Source organism: Acipenser ruthenus, unplaced genomic scaffold (assembly GCF_902713425.1).
Source record: "Acipenser ruthenus unplaced genomic scaffold, fAciRut3.2 maternal haplotype, whole genome shotgun sequence".
Taxonomy (NCBI): Eukaryota; Metazoa; Chordata; class Actinopteri; order Acipenseriformes; family Acipenseridae; genus Acipenser; species Acipenser ruthenus.
The window spans coordinates 51,568-67,083 of record NW_026708345.1 but is presented as its reverse complement, the minus strand read 5'-3'; the positions used below and the strand labels follow the sequence as shown (position 1 = coordinate 67,083).

The window sequence follows — 15,516 nt, the reverse complement described above, 5'->3', positions numbered from 1 at the left end:
ATTGAAACATTTCATCGTTTCTGAAGTAGCAAAAATCACGTAGTCACAACCATCCACTTTAAACTTTAAAACAATGTTAAGTTCCTCACTCCCTTTATTCAGAACCATAAACAACTGTCTCCTGAAGGAGACCACATGTTGTAATAATGGAGATTTACAGCCCAACGGGATTCTTTTTGGGGCTGAAACAATTTGCCCATGTCGAGACAATTCATTTATAATTAATGCATTTTTAAGGAAAGGTGGAACGTTTGATATGATTATTTTCCTCGCTGGTGTCACTAATGGCGTCACTGCAACCAGAGAATCATTCAAAACAATTCCATTTTCTACTACTTTATTCACTAGATCAGTTTGACTTAAAAACGCCACGACTGATCCATTCATTCTAGATGCAGACTTTATATTGTCATAACCGACTACTTTCCCAATCGCTAACATGCACTTCTCTATAGGAACAAAACCTTCCGTAGCTATTTTAACTCCGTGCTTACGAGTTAAACTCTCAAGGGGGAAAACCCCCCCTGAGCCAGCCATGCTGACCGCAAAAGACAAACTTCTTTAATTTATTTAACAAACAAAACAAAAGAACTATTCACATTAACAAACACATATAAAAAAGAAAGAAAAACGAAACACCTACTTTCAATCCACTCCACCTCACTCACTCCACTCTCCCAGCATGCATCACACTAGACAGAACAGATAGATAGATAGATAGATAGATAGATAGATAGATAGATAGATAGATAGATAGATAGATAGGATAGATAGGATAGATGAGAGTAAATCACAAAAAAGCTTACTTTTAAAAATCGCAACACGTATTGTTTTCTAATTCAATAATAAAACAAATCTATTTGTAGAAGAAATGGGACACAAGGTGCCTGACCAGAGCTAGTAATTGTCATTCTCCTTTCCTTCCACTCAGTTTATCTCACTATCACCTCAACCATTTAGTCCTGGGTCTTCTCAAGCGGAGACTGATACTGTGTCTAGGACTGAAGTATGTAGTGGCTTTGTGATTTGGACTAGGTCGAGACATCCAGACTTATTTCACTTCAGTATTTAAGGCATTAGCTTAACAATGTGTCTACTGTAATTGGCTTTCTTGTCATCTAGTTTCACAGGTCCCAATTAGCTTTAATCTTTACTGGGCTACCTTACTGTAAGAAAGCCAACATCGTCCAAGATGATCGCTATCCAGGGTCTGTGAAACCAGCGTTTTTATTTCTTAAAGTATTGAAAGTTAATGTTAAACAAAGTTAAGGTGCACTTGTCATTTTTAAATCAAAAAGGTAAATCAAAATAATAAATTCCTTTTCTATCGAAATGAAATGACATCTGTTCATACCAGAGCAGGTACCACCAGTTTCACAGGTTTTGGAGCAGAATAACGTCGGGACTTTCGCACAGCAAACTTTTCTGTAGGAATGGATTTACCAGCAATTTTCTGTTTTAACCCTTCAACTTGTCTAGTGAGAAACACAAAAAATCCAGAGAATGCAAAATTAGGAGAGAAGTACAGTAGTGTAAAATGTACAGCATCAGAAATGTACATCATCACCTTTAGAAAAAAAACTGTTTGTTTCATTATCATTACTTCAGACCATAAAACACCATGAAGTACCACAAGGAATGATTACAAAAGATGAAAAAAGAAATACAATGCTCATCCGGTTCCTAGTAGCCAATTGATCTCAAAACCTTATCAATTTGGATGTTAAAGGATCCAATTGATATAGCCTCAACAACATGATTAGGTAACCTATTCCATACCCTCAACATTCTCTGTGTAAAAAGTGTCTCCTTCCCTCTGTCCTGTGTCTATATCCACTTAATTTCCAGCAATTACATATTATTTAATATTTTTTTATGTAGATATAACCAGTGTCATTACAGCTTTACATGGATCAATTGCTAATTTTGACTGTGACCACAAACACTAATACCGTACAGTATTGTTGCCTTGATCAGTTACTTACTTAAACAGCTCAGTTACATTCTCCCCAGTCTGTGTGACACCTTCACCTGGAAGCATGCTTAGAATGGCAGCTTTCTGAAAGACATATATTGCCTGCAAAGACAAAAGACAGGCATGCTTAATTCTGTTGTTTTGACAAACTAAAGCAATACCTATATTAGTCCAGCAGAGGGCTCAGTTATTTATGATCATTTATTTATAACATTAAAGTTAGTTTGTACATGCTGAGTTGTGTTTATTTACCTTTGACCACTTGCTTTCCTTACAGAGCAGGTCTGCGTAGCGGTAAGCCTCTAGCCAATTCTGCTGGAAGGTGTGGCACCACATCAGCTCCCAGTAACAGAGGTGATGGATCTGTTTCCACTCCTGCTGGGATGCAATGCAGTCCTGAAACTTCACTTCAGCCTGTGTGTGGGGGAGAGCAGAGCAGCAAAGCAAAGCATTTCATTTATACAGAGAATCTTTCACATTATAAGATGACCCCATATTCACTGGTCTGTCTTTGTCACTATCTTAAACTTGACCTAAACACATGCACAGTACAAACTACATATTATTATAGCAGGTGCCCAACTCAGTGATCTGGCCAAGGCAATTAGCCATAACAAGCATTTCCTCAGCTTTTACAACCCTGTTATTGACATTTATGGTCCTTTTGGTGTCCGTAAGAATCCCACTAATTAACTTGTACATACCAGTTTCTATTAAATACTGAATGTAGAGAAATCCTGAACTCAATTAGGATGAGAAATATGTTTTGTATGTTAGTAACCATCGCAAAAGCCATCATAAAATCCTACCATTACTATTTTTTTTCTTTTTTAATTATTGCAACATGTATTCTGTATGTGTATAGCATTTAATTGTATATGAAAAAAGACTGAAACTATATTGACTATAAAATAAAAAGTGGCCTAAACTGTACACATACTACTGTCAATACTAAGGATGACATCTATATTTGGCATGCAATATTTTTTATCATGATTAATTTGAATATATCTTGTACCAGGATGCCTCTGGTGATTGACAAAATCTAGGCAACCTCTACTTAAAAAGCAGTGTCTGAATGACAGTTTATTACATCTGTAGTGTACGGTGGAGCTGTGGGAATTTAATTTGTTGTTCATTTATAAAAGCATCCACAAGGGTGCACAGAAAAAAAAAAAAACCTACCTTCTCAAAGTTTCCTTTAAGTACCGCTATCCTGGCTGTATAAAATAAAATAATAGACCCCTTTAAAAAGAAAAAATTGATAAGTTATACATTTGAAATGCAAATCAAGTACAGAAGCTCAAGATTAAACGATGAAGTCCGGCATTACGTACGTTAGGGAATTTCTTGAGGTAGGGTTCCAACAGGGCTTCGGCTTCTACAAGGTTTCCTTCACCACAACCTATGGAGATTTCATTGAGAAAGGGGGGTTGTGGAAAGCAAATGACTGTTTAATACACTGCTGTCATGCAGTTCTAAAAAAGGGTCAAGGTGACTTAGTTCCAACTTCAAGGTCAGTTTTTAAAGTTTTCACAAGAAGCACATTGCACACTACCTTCTATACACCGACTAGAAAATTCAAGTCAAATGAGAACATCCTCTCTCCTGCAATGTATTCAAATGTGACATGTCATAAGCTGTGCACCTATTCAACAACGTGGCAAAAGCAGAAGGATCTCAAAAAGCAGTTTCAAAAATCACAACTGAGAGTGCCCACAGGCATGTGTAACACAAGTACACAACACACTCAAAATGTTGAGACTTGGGTTTTTAACACCCTGGAAACACATTACACAGCTTTAGTTTATCTAAATGGCCGGGGTATGGCCAGCCACTGCTGCTTAGATCATGTTGTTCCATGCTGTATACAAAATACTTTGTATAGTAGCAAAAGAAACGTACGATATTGGAAACATCTATTTTTATTTTAAAATATCACAGCTGGTACTACTGCTACTAGTTTGTTTGCCTTGCTGGACCAATCTTGACCACTGGCTAATTTCACAATTCCATACATTTCCATGATAGTGGCACACATGCTGCTTCTGCCCTTACAGCAATCTTTGGGAGATGTAAACTACTGTAAAGGAGTGGTCTGCTTTTCATCAGATGCTCAAGTATGCATTATTACTGTGTCACAAGAAACACGTTCAATAAGTGTATTTTTCACCACTAGAATCAATGAATCAAAACCACTGCTTCTGATGCACCAGTTTTGTTTGGTTTTGGTGCTTCAGTCATTGCTTAGACAAACTGTTTTGCAATGAGTTCCAAACAAACCCCCTTGATTCAAAGCACTTTGTAAAAAGCAACTAACTGTAGCAACAATGTGATACATTAGGGGAAAAAAAGACAATATATATTAAAGCAAAAACAATATAAACCATAGCTTTCAGCTTGTATTGGGAGTCAGCATTTTTAAATTCTGTGGAGTCTGCTGTATTATTTTTTGTGTGTTGACCGCCCAGTTTGTTTACGGCTGTCGTAGCAGTAGAGATGCAAGCTTTACTCCCTTGAAACCCGCTAGACACAAAGTCATACAACCGAATGAAAGACAGGGGTTTCTTACCAAGGATTAAAGCAACGTAAGTGTGGTAAAGCAGCAGGGTCAGAACAGACAGTATAGCTCTCAGGCTGTGGCTAGAAGCCCCTTCTCGTAACTGGGAGAGCCCAAACTCCTGGGAGGCACAAAAACAAATGGCAGAATACTTTAAGGCGGTACAACAAACATTTTCACACATGCTATAGGGCAGGAGTGCCCTTGATTCCCGATGGCTTTTCCATATCAGGTTTTAATATTCTCAATTAACACCTGTAAATAATTAAAAGATAACTACTTGAATGGAGGTGTAATTGGTTTAATTGAGTAATTAAGGGGTATGGTTGTACCAAGCATCTCGGATCAAATGACCCTCACTGTGCACCGTTGCTATAGGGTCATTTTATGCTCACTGTGACCAAATTCGGAGGATGCGATTACTCCAGCCCTAAGAAATAAATAATAATAATAAACCACATTGAGAACCACATTGACTGCAGGGTGTCGTGTGCATCCATAAGAAGAGCTGTGTAACTACACTTCGTAACAAAGTATCTGAGGTGGTAACAGTTTCCATTTAGCCTGGGAACATGCTTTTAACTGTTTTGAAAAGCCCAATTGCTGGTAGCCATGGAGATTCACTAACCAGAATGGAGAACAGAATTGAAAAGATACATTTCAAAAGCAGAGAGATGTTTGTGATTTAGCCTTACCCTATTGCCTGAAAACCCAATAAATTCCAGAAGCCTTAGAACTCTTGCAGGTAGGAGGGACAGCATCTGAAAAAGAGGGAAAAAAAAAACTAAAAATCTTAATAAAATTGCTTTGTAGACTTGGATATACACAATGCTGTGAAAAAATGTAAATCTTATTTCTTTTCCCCTATTTATTTCACTCATGAAGTTGTCATTATAAATGATTACTGATAAATATAAACTGATTAAACACCATGCACTACATGATGTTTATACTTTTAAAAAGGCACTGCACACCAGATGTGTTTATCCCATTTTTTAAAAATACATTAAATATCCATGGAAACCAACTTTTCTTATGGTCCTTTGCCTACCAAGTATGAAACTGTTGTATGAGAGTAATTAATTACTTTTGGAATCTAAATAATTTTGTTTCAATCTGACTTTACATGTGTTAAAAATGACAACCAAGAAGAACATAATAAATTGAAGAACGAGAAAAGGCTATTCTACGCTCGCTTGCTTTGGTGCCAGCGTGGTCAATTAACACTCAGGAGAGGAAAAACAAAAACCCCTAACCAGGTTAGTAGGGTAAAAATGAAACCTCTGGGAATCCCTAGCTGGACAGACCATCCTTCCTCCAGGTGGCTAGCTAAAGGTCTTATTGTGATGCATTAAACTGGCCTTCATGCAGTTGTACAGTGGTTTAAAATCAGCCATCTTTGTGCTGAATGTACGAGTGACAACACATCTTTTTACAATGAATCCAGTGTGCACCGGCCTTATTAATATTAATGACAGCATATCATAAAAGGCCACGCACAGATTATTAGGTGTCACTACAATGGAATCATGGGTCACAGTGACCTGAAAGTATTTCATGAGAATCACACTCATTTCAGATTACTGATATTATAGCAGTGAAAAAGGCACTATAGAGCATATGCAGTTTTCAATGTAACTTTAAAGCAATGCCAAACATACCAGATTGAATGCTCCAATTCCTAAATTCACGCCCCCTTCAAACTGGCAGTAGGTTTCATTCTTGCCAGAAAGATCCTGAGTCATGTTTAAAAGATGCTGACATTCCCTGGCAGCCATTAGAAAAGTGTTAGACAGAACTCCAAACATTTATTAGATGACATTAAACTAAAGCCACAATTTACAAATACAACCATTGAAATAAAACAGTTGTTTACGCATTGGAGTGTAAACCTTTGAAACTATTATTCAACTGTATGAAAACACTGTCTCTGCTGTTTGTTGCTAGTGTTATCACTAGAGCTCAGCGAGTATAGAAGTGATTGCTATTCTCCAAGCATGTAGTACCTCTGTAGAAATTTATTCATTTATTTAGAACCAGCAATTTCCACATTGATAAAATTGCAAAAGGCAATATTGCTTACTTGTATATTTGGTAACTTGTTCTGATTTTGAGCCCACCTTTGATAAAGTTGATCATGTTTTCATCCTAGTAGGAGATAAAGGGACACACACACACACACCACAGTTTTAAACTAAAAAAAAAATTATAAAAAGAAGTTTCTGGGAAAACCCGATGTCCTAAATGTCACCTTCTTTCATGAACATCTTAACAAGAACCTGTTCACATCAGTGGTTTGTTTAGTACTGGTCCCAATCTGTACCATAATACAAATTCCTTGAATAGACTTTTTTCTAATGTTTGAGATACTTATGTATTTAATACTGCAATAGTTATATCCCTACGAATAAATACAGAAACATCTGTAAACATTTTGATAAATTTTGATAAAAGTTTCAAGGTTTCTAAAGCTATTATCAGCATTTCTTTAGGATTGCACTGTCTGCATTACAGGTCAGTCCAGACTACCATGTTTCAGATTAGCATACACTTTTTTCAAAATGCCACCTTCTTAGCAGTATAGGTTTAGCTCAGTAATTCAATCTCACGAGTGAGTCTATTTAATAAACACTGTTTTGTTTATTTCCAGGTAAAGCCCCTCTCTACAATGCCATCCCTTCATGGCTTGCTTTACGAAAGAGCTGTATCTTTTCATGTTCAAGCCGACAACCTCTTTCATCTATTTCAAATTCAACTTTGCTAATGGACCGATTTGTTTACATGTGGATCGTCTGTCATCTTACATTCACAAGGAAATGTATCATATGACCACCAACCAGTGGCGTGAAACCAAAGACTCGGGCTGTATTTGAATGTAGACTTTCACTGATCACCACCTCTCAATTCACTCTCATTTTAAATGGTGGGATAGATGTGGTCATGGAAGCATTTTTAAAAGACGGAATCACTACACTGTTGTATTATTGATCTCAACCTAGACTTGAATCCAGGTGCACTTCTTAAGTATAGAAGAAAAGAAGAAGAAAAAAACACTTCTGTTTATAGCTGTTCCTGAATACAATCCTATTTGTTGAGATTTACTAAAAAGGTAACAGACTGCAGACAGGGCCTTCTGCTTCGCGACAACCATAGTTAACTAAAACCAAACGATACAGTGCCTTGCATAAGTATTCACCCCCCTTGGACTTTTCCACATTTTGTAGTGTTACAACCTGGAATTAAAATGGATTGAATTAGGATTTTTTGTCACTGATCTATTATTATTTTATTATTATTATTATTATTTATTTCTTAGCAGACGCCCTTATCCAGGGCGACTTACAATTGTTACAAGATATCACATTATTTTTACATACAATTCCCCATTTATACAGTTGGGTTTTTACTGGAGCAATCTAGGTAAAGTACCTTGCTCAAGGGTACAGCAGCAGTGTCCCCACCGGGATTTGAACCCACGACCCTCCGGTCAAGAGTCCAGAGCCCTAACCACTACTCCACACTGCTGCCCCAGACTTGTTTTGATAGCTCCATGATCTACACAAAATAGTCCATAATGTTGACATGGGGAAAAAAATCTACATATTTTTCAAAATTATTTACAAATAAGTATTCACCCCCTTTGCTGTGACAGCCCTAAATAAGCTCTGGTGCAACCAATTACCTTCAGACGTCACATAATTAGTTGAATGGAGTCCACCTGTGTGCAATTAAAGTGTCACATGATCTCAGATTAAATACACCTGTTTCTGGAAGGCTCCAGAGTTTGTTAGAGAGCATATCTAAACAAACAGCATCATGAAGACCAAGGAGCTATCAAAACAAGTCTGGGATAAAGTTCTGGAGAAGCACCAATCAGGGTTGGGTTATAAAAAAATATCCCCTGGAGCACCGTTAAATCCATTATTAAAAAATGAAAAGAATATGGCACAACCACGACTCTGCCCAGAGAAGGCCGTCCACCAAAACTCAGTGACCAGGTAAGGAGGACATTAGTCAAAGAAGCAACCAAGAGGCCAGTGGTAACACTGAAGGAGCTGGAGAGATCCACAGCTGAGATGGGAGAAACCGTCCATGGGACAACTATAACCCGGACGCTCCACAAAGCTGGGCTTTATGGAAGAGTGGCGAGAAGAAAGCCATTGCTGAAAAAAACCCATATCAAATCCCGTTTGGATTTTGCCAAAAGGCATGTGGGAGACACAGCAAACACGTGGAAAAAGGTTCTCTGGTCTGATGAGACCAAAATTGAACTTTTTGGCCTTAGCGTAAAACGCTATGTGTGGCGCAAAGCCAACACTGCTCATCACCCTGAGAACACCATCCCCACGGTGAAGCATGGTGGTGGCAGCATCATGTTATGGGGATGCTTTTCATCGGCAGGGACTGGGAAACTGGTCAGGATTGAGGGCAAGATGGATGGGGCCAAATACAGGGAAATTCCAGAGGAAAACCTGTTTTAGTCTGCAAGAGACCTGGGAATGGGACAGAGGTTCACCTTCCAGCAGGACAATGACCCTAAACACACAGCCAAAGCTACACTGGAGTGGTTTAAAAACAAGAACCTGAAATGTCTTAGAATGGCCCAGTCAAAGCCCAGACCTCAATCCGATTGAGAATCTGTGGTAAGACTTGAAAATTGCTGTTCACCAATGGTCCCCATCCAACTTGACAGAGCTTGAGCAATTTTGCCAAGAAGAATGGGCAAAAATTGCAGGATCCAGATGTGCAAAGCTGGTAGAGACTTACCCAAAAAGACTCACAGCTGTAATTGCTGCCAAAGGTGCTTCTACCAAGTATTGACTCAGGGGGTGAATACTTATGCAACCAACAAATGTCTTTTTTTGTTTAATTAACTTTTGTGTCACAATAAAAAATATTTTGCACCTTCAAAGTGTTAAGTATGTTGTGTAAATCAAATGGTAAAAATCTCAATTAAATCCATTTTAATTCCAGGTTGTAACGCTACAAAATGTGGAAAAGTCCAAGGGGGGTGAATACTTATGCAAGGCATTGTATGTACATCGAACAGTAAAATTATTTCTGTACCTTCTGAGTCTATACAATTAAATATTGTTTTGGCCTTGAAAAAAAGAATGCTTAGGTGAGCCGTTTACCTGCAGAAATGTTAGGGCCGCTTTCTGTAGCAAGCACTCTGCATAGCAGAGATCTGCATGCATTTCCTCTAAAGAAAAAAAAAAAAAGAAAAAATGATTATTTGTATTTATTATGCCAGCAAACTCTTCAAAGTTGTACTTTATTTAGCAGAAAAATAAAACCTGAATTAAACACAGTACCCAACTGGATTTTTTTTTTTTATTTTTTTTTTTAAAAAGGGGTTTACAGTATACATTAAATATTCACAATTTTACAAGTACAGACAGTACTAAAATGGTAGATTCAATAAAAAGAAACATGACAGCACCTGCATTATTTCCATTTTGCACAGCAACATTCAATCAAACTTTCTAGAGGCCCAGTATGCAATATGTGTTTTAAAGTACCAGTAAGGGTTTACTGAATGTTAACACCATTTTGGGCTATTTGTTTGTGGTGTTTCCAGGTTGTGTCAGACTGTCTTGAAGTTTGATTTATTAGTGTCATTTCCAATTCCTTTTTAAAATCACTTTGCAGTTCCAATTGCAACTCCCATTCCTTTTTTAATCAATTCCAATTCCAATGCAATGTCCTTCAAAGCAATGGGAACTGGAATTAGAAACAAAATTTGAAAAGTATCTGGAATTGAAAAAGGAATTGACCCCAACCCTGAACAAGACCAGTATCAGTCTGTCAAAACTGCATCAGTCCTACAAGTACTGTACAGTGTCTTTTTTACTCATTCATGTTTTTTATATTGTATCACTGGTGGGCCATTTCAATGATTATATCAATGAAATATTATATTACAGAACCTAGGCAGTATATTATGACCATCACATCCAATCAGATCACTTAGTTGCCGTAGGATATGTCACGACACACTACAGCTTTTGATTTCTGTAGTGTATGAAATAGAACACATTTAAAAGCTGAAAAAAACCCCAAAACATTCCATCACTACAGCAACTGTAGAGGCTACCGCAGAAGAGTGCAAAGTAAAAAGCTAAAATGTCTAGATCTATTTGGGCACCTGAGAAAAGAAAGCAACAGAAAGGTAAAACAGAACACGTTTTAAAAGTATTTTTCTATAAAGTAATGGTGTATAATAGTGGTGATGTGTTTTTAAGTGCAGTGAACTTGTAAATCCCAAAAGGTAGTGATGTTTGTAAATCCCAAAAGGTAGTGATGTTTATTAAAATTCTGATTGTTTGCCTCTTACATTACACCTTACCGCTTAATAAAGACACACACACACACACACAAACACACAAACACACAGTAGTATAGGTGTATTAGCTCATCTTTTACCTTCTTTGAATTGGTCAGCTGCTTGTTTGGAAACTAAATTGGATATAGATTCCACAACTGTGTTCTTTTTTCTAAACCTAAGAGAGTAAAGCAGAGAATACAAATTAAAAGGATATGAGGGAGGCAGTCACATCCCTCACATTTTCTTTGGGTAAACTGAAATAAAAAAAATATTTTTGCACATATCTAAAAGAACCACTTGTCCTCTTGTGATGAAAGGAGGTCAGTGTGCTAAAAAGAAAGGTCTATTGGGTACAGGCTGTCTCTCCATCCATCTTACAGATTGTGTGTCATATCAAATGTATTTATTCCATTCTTTTCTGTTTCAAAACTACACAGTCATCTTCATACTGTGTTTAAAAAGTGTTTTTGATCACTTGTGGATCTAGAGCTGCCAATAGGATGTTTTTCTGCAGTAACACACAGTACAGTTGCTCAGGGGAGAATGTCCAATTTTAGAAATGAGAAAGCAAGGAACATGATTATTGACAATGACCTACTTTATTATACTATCCTCAGTGTTGAGGATGTCACCAAAAAGCTGAGTCAACACCCCTGATCATTACACAATAAAACCAGCATGCATGCTGTACAGAGGGCCCTCATAATCTCAAGCTATGTAATGTCACGTTCTATTGATTCTGTGGGGGTTAGAGAAGTACAGACTATATGATTGTGACAGGATGGTCGTGTGAGGTGACGTCAGGCCAGATGCAGGAACCAAAACACTGACACCAGTACTGCAGTTAAAGGCGCTTGCATCATTTTATTTTAATACAAAAATTAAATAAAAGGTTTAAACAAAAACAATGTACTCACAGAGCAAAATAAAAGGTTTAAACAAAACAAAATCACGAACACAAAAACAATACTGAGGTCCGACTGGGCAGCAGCAACACCCACCACGAGCAGGGAATACTGCAGGCTTATATACAGGTAACCATCCCCCGATTAGCAACAAATTAATCACTTAATTCAGGAGATGGCCACCTTCTGCACAAGGTTTTTTTAATTCCTGTGGATGGAGCTACCCATCCACGCTACCAAACAAAATAACAAAACACATGTCTACGCCGTCAAAACATAATAAATAAATCATAATACAAAACAATAAATTACACTGCACAGGGACGGAGGGGGAGACCATGTTCTAAAAAAAAAAAAAAAAAAAACAACAAACAAAACAATGTACAGGGCAACTTGCCCTGTTACAATGATATTACATACTTAGATTTTGTTTTGAATACTTGAAATGCCAGCTTTCAACTAAATAGCAAAAACTATAGCGAATATATCAATTTTTATTTATTGTTAACAGGTTTTTATTTTGAAAGGGCTTTAACTTGCACAAACAAAATAAGGGTATTTTTTCCCCTAAGATGAAAGAAAAAATGTTATTTTCCTGTCATGCTAGAGAAAAGAACATGCATAACCGTCTTATCTAAACACATACAGACTATATTGTGGCGAACCTCGGTTTCTGCAAGCGGCGATACTGCTGGAGCAGATATCGGGCTTATGTCTTCATGTTAAGATTGTGTCACCTACAGCCCTGACCCCTACCCCCGTGCATGCTACATTATATTGCCAGTTCTGTACAAATAATGTTTTTAAACTTTAAGATATTTCTTAAGCACGGGTCCTAATCTTGCACTAAAGACATTTTAAGGTAATTAAGCCTTAACATTTGTACTACAATGTGACAAAATGTGGAATGCGCTCTCATGACAAAACACAGTCGTTGAACAACACTGCTGTAACTGACTCCCCATGCAGCTTCCTTTAAATACAGTCTAAAGTTTTGAATTTGAAATAAAACTTTAGATTTAGTGAGAGATAATAAAAGAGCGAGTCTATAAAACACATTCACATCACTGTCACGAATTAATATGTGATTAAAGAATATATTTCTCCTAAATCAATGAAAAACATATATTCGTAGCCAAGATAAATGAGCACCTGTAATTCGTCTTTTACTGAATATCGCTGTTCTTATTTGGTTACCAATGCTGCTTTAATCCCTTACCTTTGGCAGGTCTGTAGTGCATCTTTCATTACGCTGATGCCCATCTGGATGTCTTGGTGTTCGAAGGTCATGGCCGCCTGCATCACCAAGATTGTGCTGTATCCCAGGGCATGGTACATGCTAGCCTTCGCCCTGCCATTAAGAAGTAGTTTACACTTTAATAATGCAGAGTGATTCAGAGTTGTGTTGCTCAAATACTGACGTTTACCCACTTTCCCCCCCATACAGAGGTCATTAACTATCTTTCTGCTAAATACACTGAACGAAATGCTACCCACAGAGTCCAATATCCTCATTCTAGAAAGGCATGCAAGGCTGTGATGTTTCACTTCTGTTGGTTCCATCTGATGGAACAGCTTGGGCCATTGCTTGAAACACTCAATTAAAGTATACTCTGTAAAACTCAAAAAGAAACAACAACATGTATACAATTTAATGAGAAAGGTTTGCCTATGATGGATCACAGCTCAATAAAATCTGAAAGCGATTTATTAAATCTGTACTGAAGCATTGTGAAAAAATACAAAGATGTTTTCTAGACAACCATATTGGATAGGCGGTCAAAGCGAAAATCACTCCGCGAAATCCTCAATGGTGGTTGTTATACCTTCCGTTTCAACAAACAGTGCTCAGACAACAACGAACACATTGAAAATCAAACCAAACAGACTGCTCTTTGCACTGCTCCCCAGGTAACCTCTCTTTTCTCCAAACTGTTTTTGTACTGTTGCCTTTGTTCCTATCCCAGCTTCAGCTACTTGTGATCCTGTGCTACAGTGTCCTTCTAGCAAATACCTTCTTATTTGACACCAGTTTGTAACTTACTGTGTATATTAAACAATTTCTCTTATTTACATACTAGAAACGGTCATTTGGGGAAATCGGCTAACCCCAACACACAGTTACTATATTAAAATGCAGAAGATATTGGCAAAGACTAATTTTTATTTAAAAAAAAAATGTTTAGAGTGGACAACATCAAATGCAATGTCTGGGCACTAAGGGTTAAACCAAATAGGTGAATTTAGCCAAACTAAAGACAGCTGGAGAGGAGTATGTGGTGGGGATTAAAACATATCAAATTGAAGTGACAGTAGTCAGTATGATGGCAAATATCATATGGGAGATACTGAAATTGAAGAAAGCAACTATGAAAAAGACCTAGGAGTTTATGTTGACTCAGAAATGTCTTCATCTAGACAATGTGGGGAAGCTATAAAAAAGGCCAACAAGATGCTCGGATATATTGTGAGAAGCGTTGAATTTAAATCAAGGAAAGTCATGTTAAAACTTTACAATGCATTAGTAAGACTTCACCTAGAATATTGTGTTCAGTTCTGGTCACCTCGTTACAAAAAGGATATTGCTGCTCTAGAAAGAGTGCAAAGAAGAGCAACCAGAATTATCCCGGGTTTAAAAGGCATGTCGTATGCAGACAGGCTAAAAGAATTGAATCTATTCAGTCTTGAACAAAGAAGACTACGCAGTGATCGGATTCAAACATTCAAAATCCTAAAAGGTATAGACAATGTCGACCCAGGGGACTTTTTTGACCTGAAAAAAGAAACAAGGACCAGGGGTCACAAATGGAGATTAGATAAAGGGGCATTCAGAACAGAAATAGGAAGCACTTTTTTACACAGAGAATTATGAGGGTCTGAAACTAACTCCCCAGTAATGTTGTTGAAGCTGACACCCTGGGATCCTTCAAGAAGCTGCTTGAGGAGATTCTGGGATTAATAAGCTACTAACAACCAAACGAGAATGGCCTCCTCTCGTTTGTAAACTTTCTTATGTTCTTAAAAGGTATGTTTAAATAAACAATCATTACATAATATGACCAGTTGTGTTTTCTTTAACACAACATTCTTTAAAATCACATCTCTTGTCGCCCATATAAGTATTTATGCTGACATTTGTTTTGTCTATATACTGTATAACATTTAATTATTATGGTTGAACTGCCATTTATAAAACGTCTGAATGGATACTATATGATGCATTTTTACATAGTTTACTGCAATTTATATTAAAGTAAATGGGTGTTGTTTTGTACTGTTTTGATTGGATAGTGTTTTGTTTAACCGTTTGATTTGAGAGAGAGAGAGAGAGAGAGAGAGAGAGATTTTTGTAAAAATGTAACCTCTCTTAAGCCTTTTGGAAGTTGCCAATAACAAACATCATTCTCCACTAGTAACTTCTCAAACACCAACATACCAAGGTCTCAGCATATCCAGAGCTTCAGAAAACTTGTTGTTCAAAAAGAGGTTAAGTGCCATTGTGCATTCTTCTAAGGCAGTTTTCAAATCCATTTTGGACGCCCTGAAAAAAGAAAACAAAACAGTCAGGCAGGACTTTACAGCATAAAACACCATCAACACCACCCACCACTCAGACTGGTGTGGAGTATAAAAAATATACCAGACCCATTTAGAGGGATGGAAATAAGACTCCCATTGCTTAGCAGTTTCATCCATTCCTGGTTTCACTATCAGTTTAATCAGACACACCTGAGCTGGTTACCTATAC

The 15,516-nt window shown here is 37.3% G+C and overlaps 1 protein-coding gene across 4 annotated transcripts in view; it reads right to left on the bottom strand.

Annotated features, from left to right (window-relative positions):
• Nucleotides 1-560: 560 nt before the first annotated feature.
• Nucleotides 561-15,516, bottom strand: part of LOC131731680 (tetratricopeptide repeat protein 39B-like) — a 33,912-nt gene continuing 18,956 nt past the window's right edge. For all 4 annotated transcript variants that reach the window (XM_059020921.1, XM_059020922.1, XM_059020923.1 and 1 more), the window contains 14 exons: nucleotides 15,205-15,309; nucleotides 12,988-13,119; nucleotides 10,962-11,038; nucleotides 9,671-9,738; nucleotides 6,619-6,683; nucleotides 6,197-6,302; nucleotides 5,231-5,296; nucleotides 4,548-4,656; nucleotides 3,313-3,380; nucleotides 3,161-3,220; nucleotides 2,228-2,389; nucleotides 1,986-2,077; nucleotides 1,355-1,475; nucleotides 561-692 (listed from right to left, as the gene is read on the bottom strand). In XM_059020921.1, the coding sequence (XP_058876904.1) occupies nucleotides 567-692; nucleotides 1,355-1,475; nucleotides 1,986-2,077; nucleotides 2,228-2,389; nucleotides 3,161-3,220; nucleotides 3,313-3,380; nucleotides 4,548-4,656; nucleotides 5,231-5,296; nucleotides 6,197-6,302; nucleotides 6,619-6,683; nucleotides 9,671-9,738; nucleotides 10,962-11,038; nucleotides 12,988-13,119; nucleotides 15,205-15,299 (1,347 nt within the window). In that variant the 5' untranslated portion in view covers nucleotides 15,300-15,309 and the 3' untranslated portion in view covers nucleotides 561-566. The remainder of the gene's footprint in view (nucleotides 693-1,354; nucleotides 1,476-1,985; nucleotides 2,078-2,227; nucleotides 2,390-3,160; nucleotides 3,221-3,312; nucleotides 3,381-4,547; nucleotides 4,657-5,230; nucleotides 5,297-6,196; nucleotides 6,303-6,618; nucleotides 6,684-9,670; nucleotides 9,739-10,961; nucleotides 11,039-12,987; nucleotides 13,120-15,204; nucleotides 15,310-15,516) is intronic.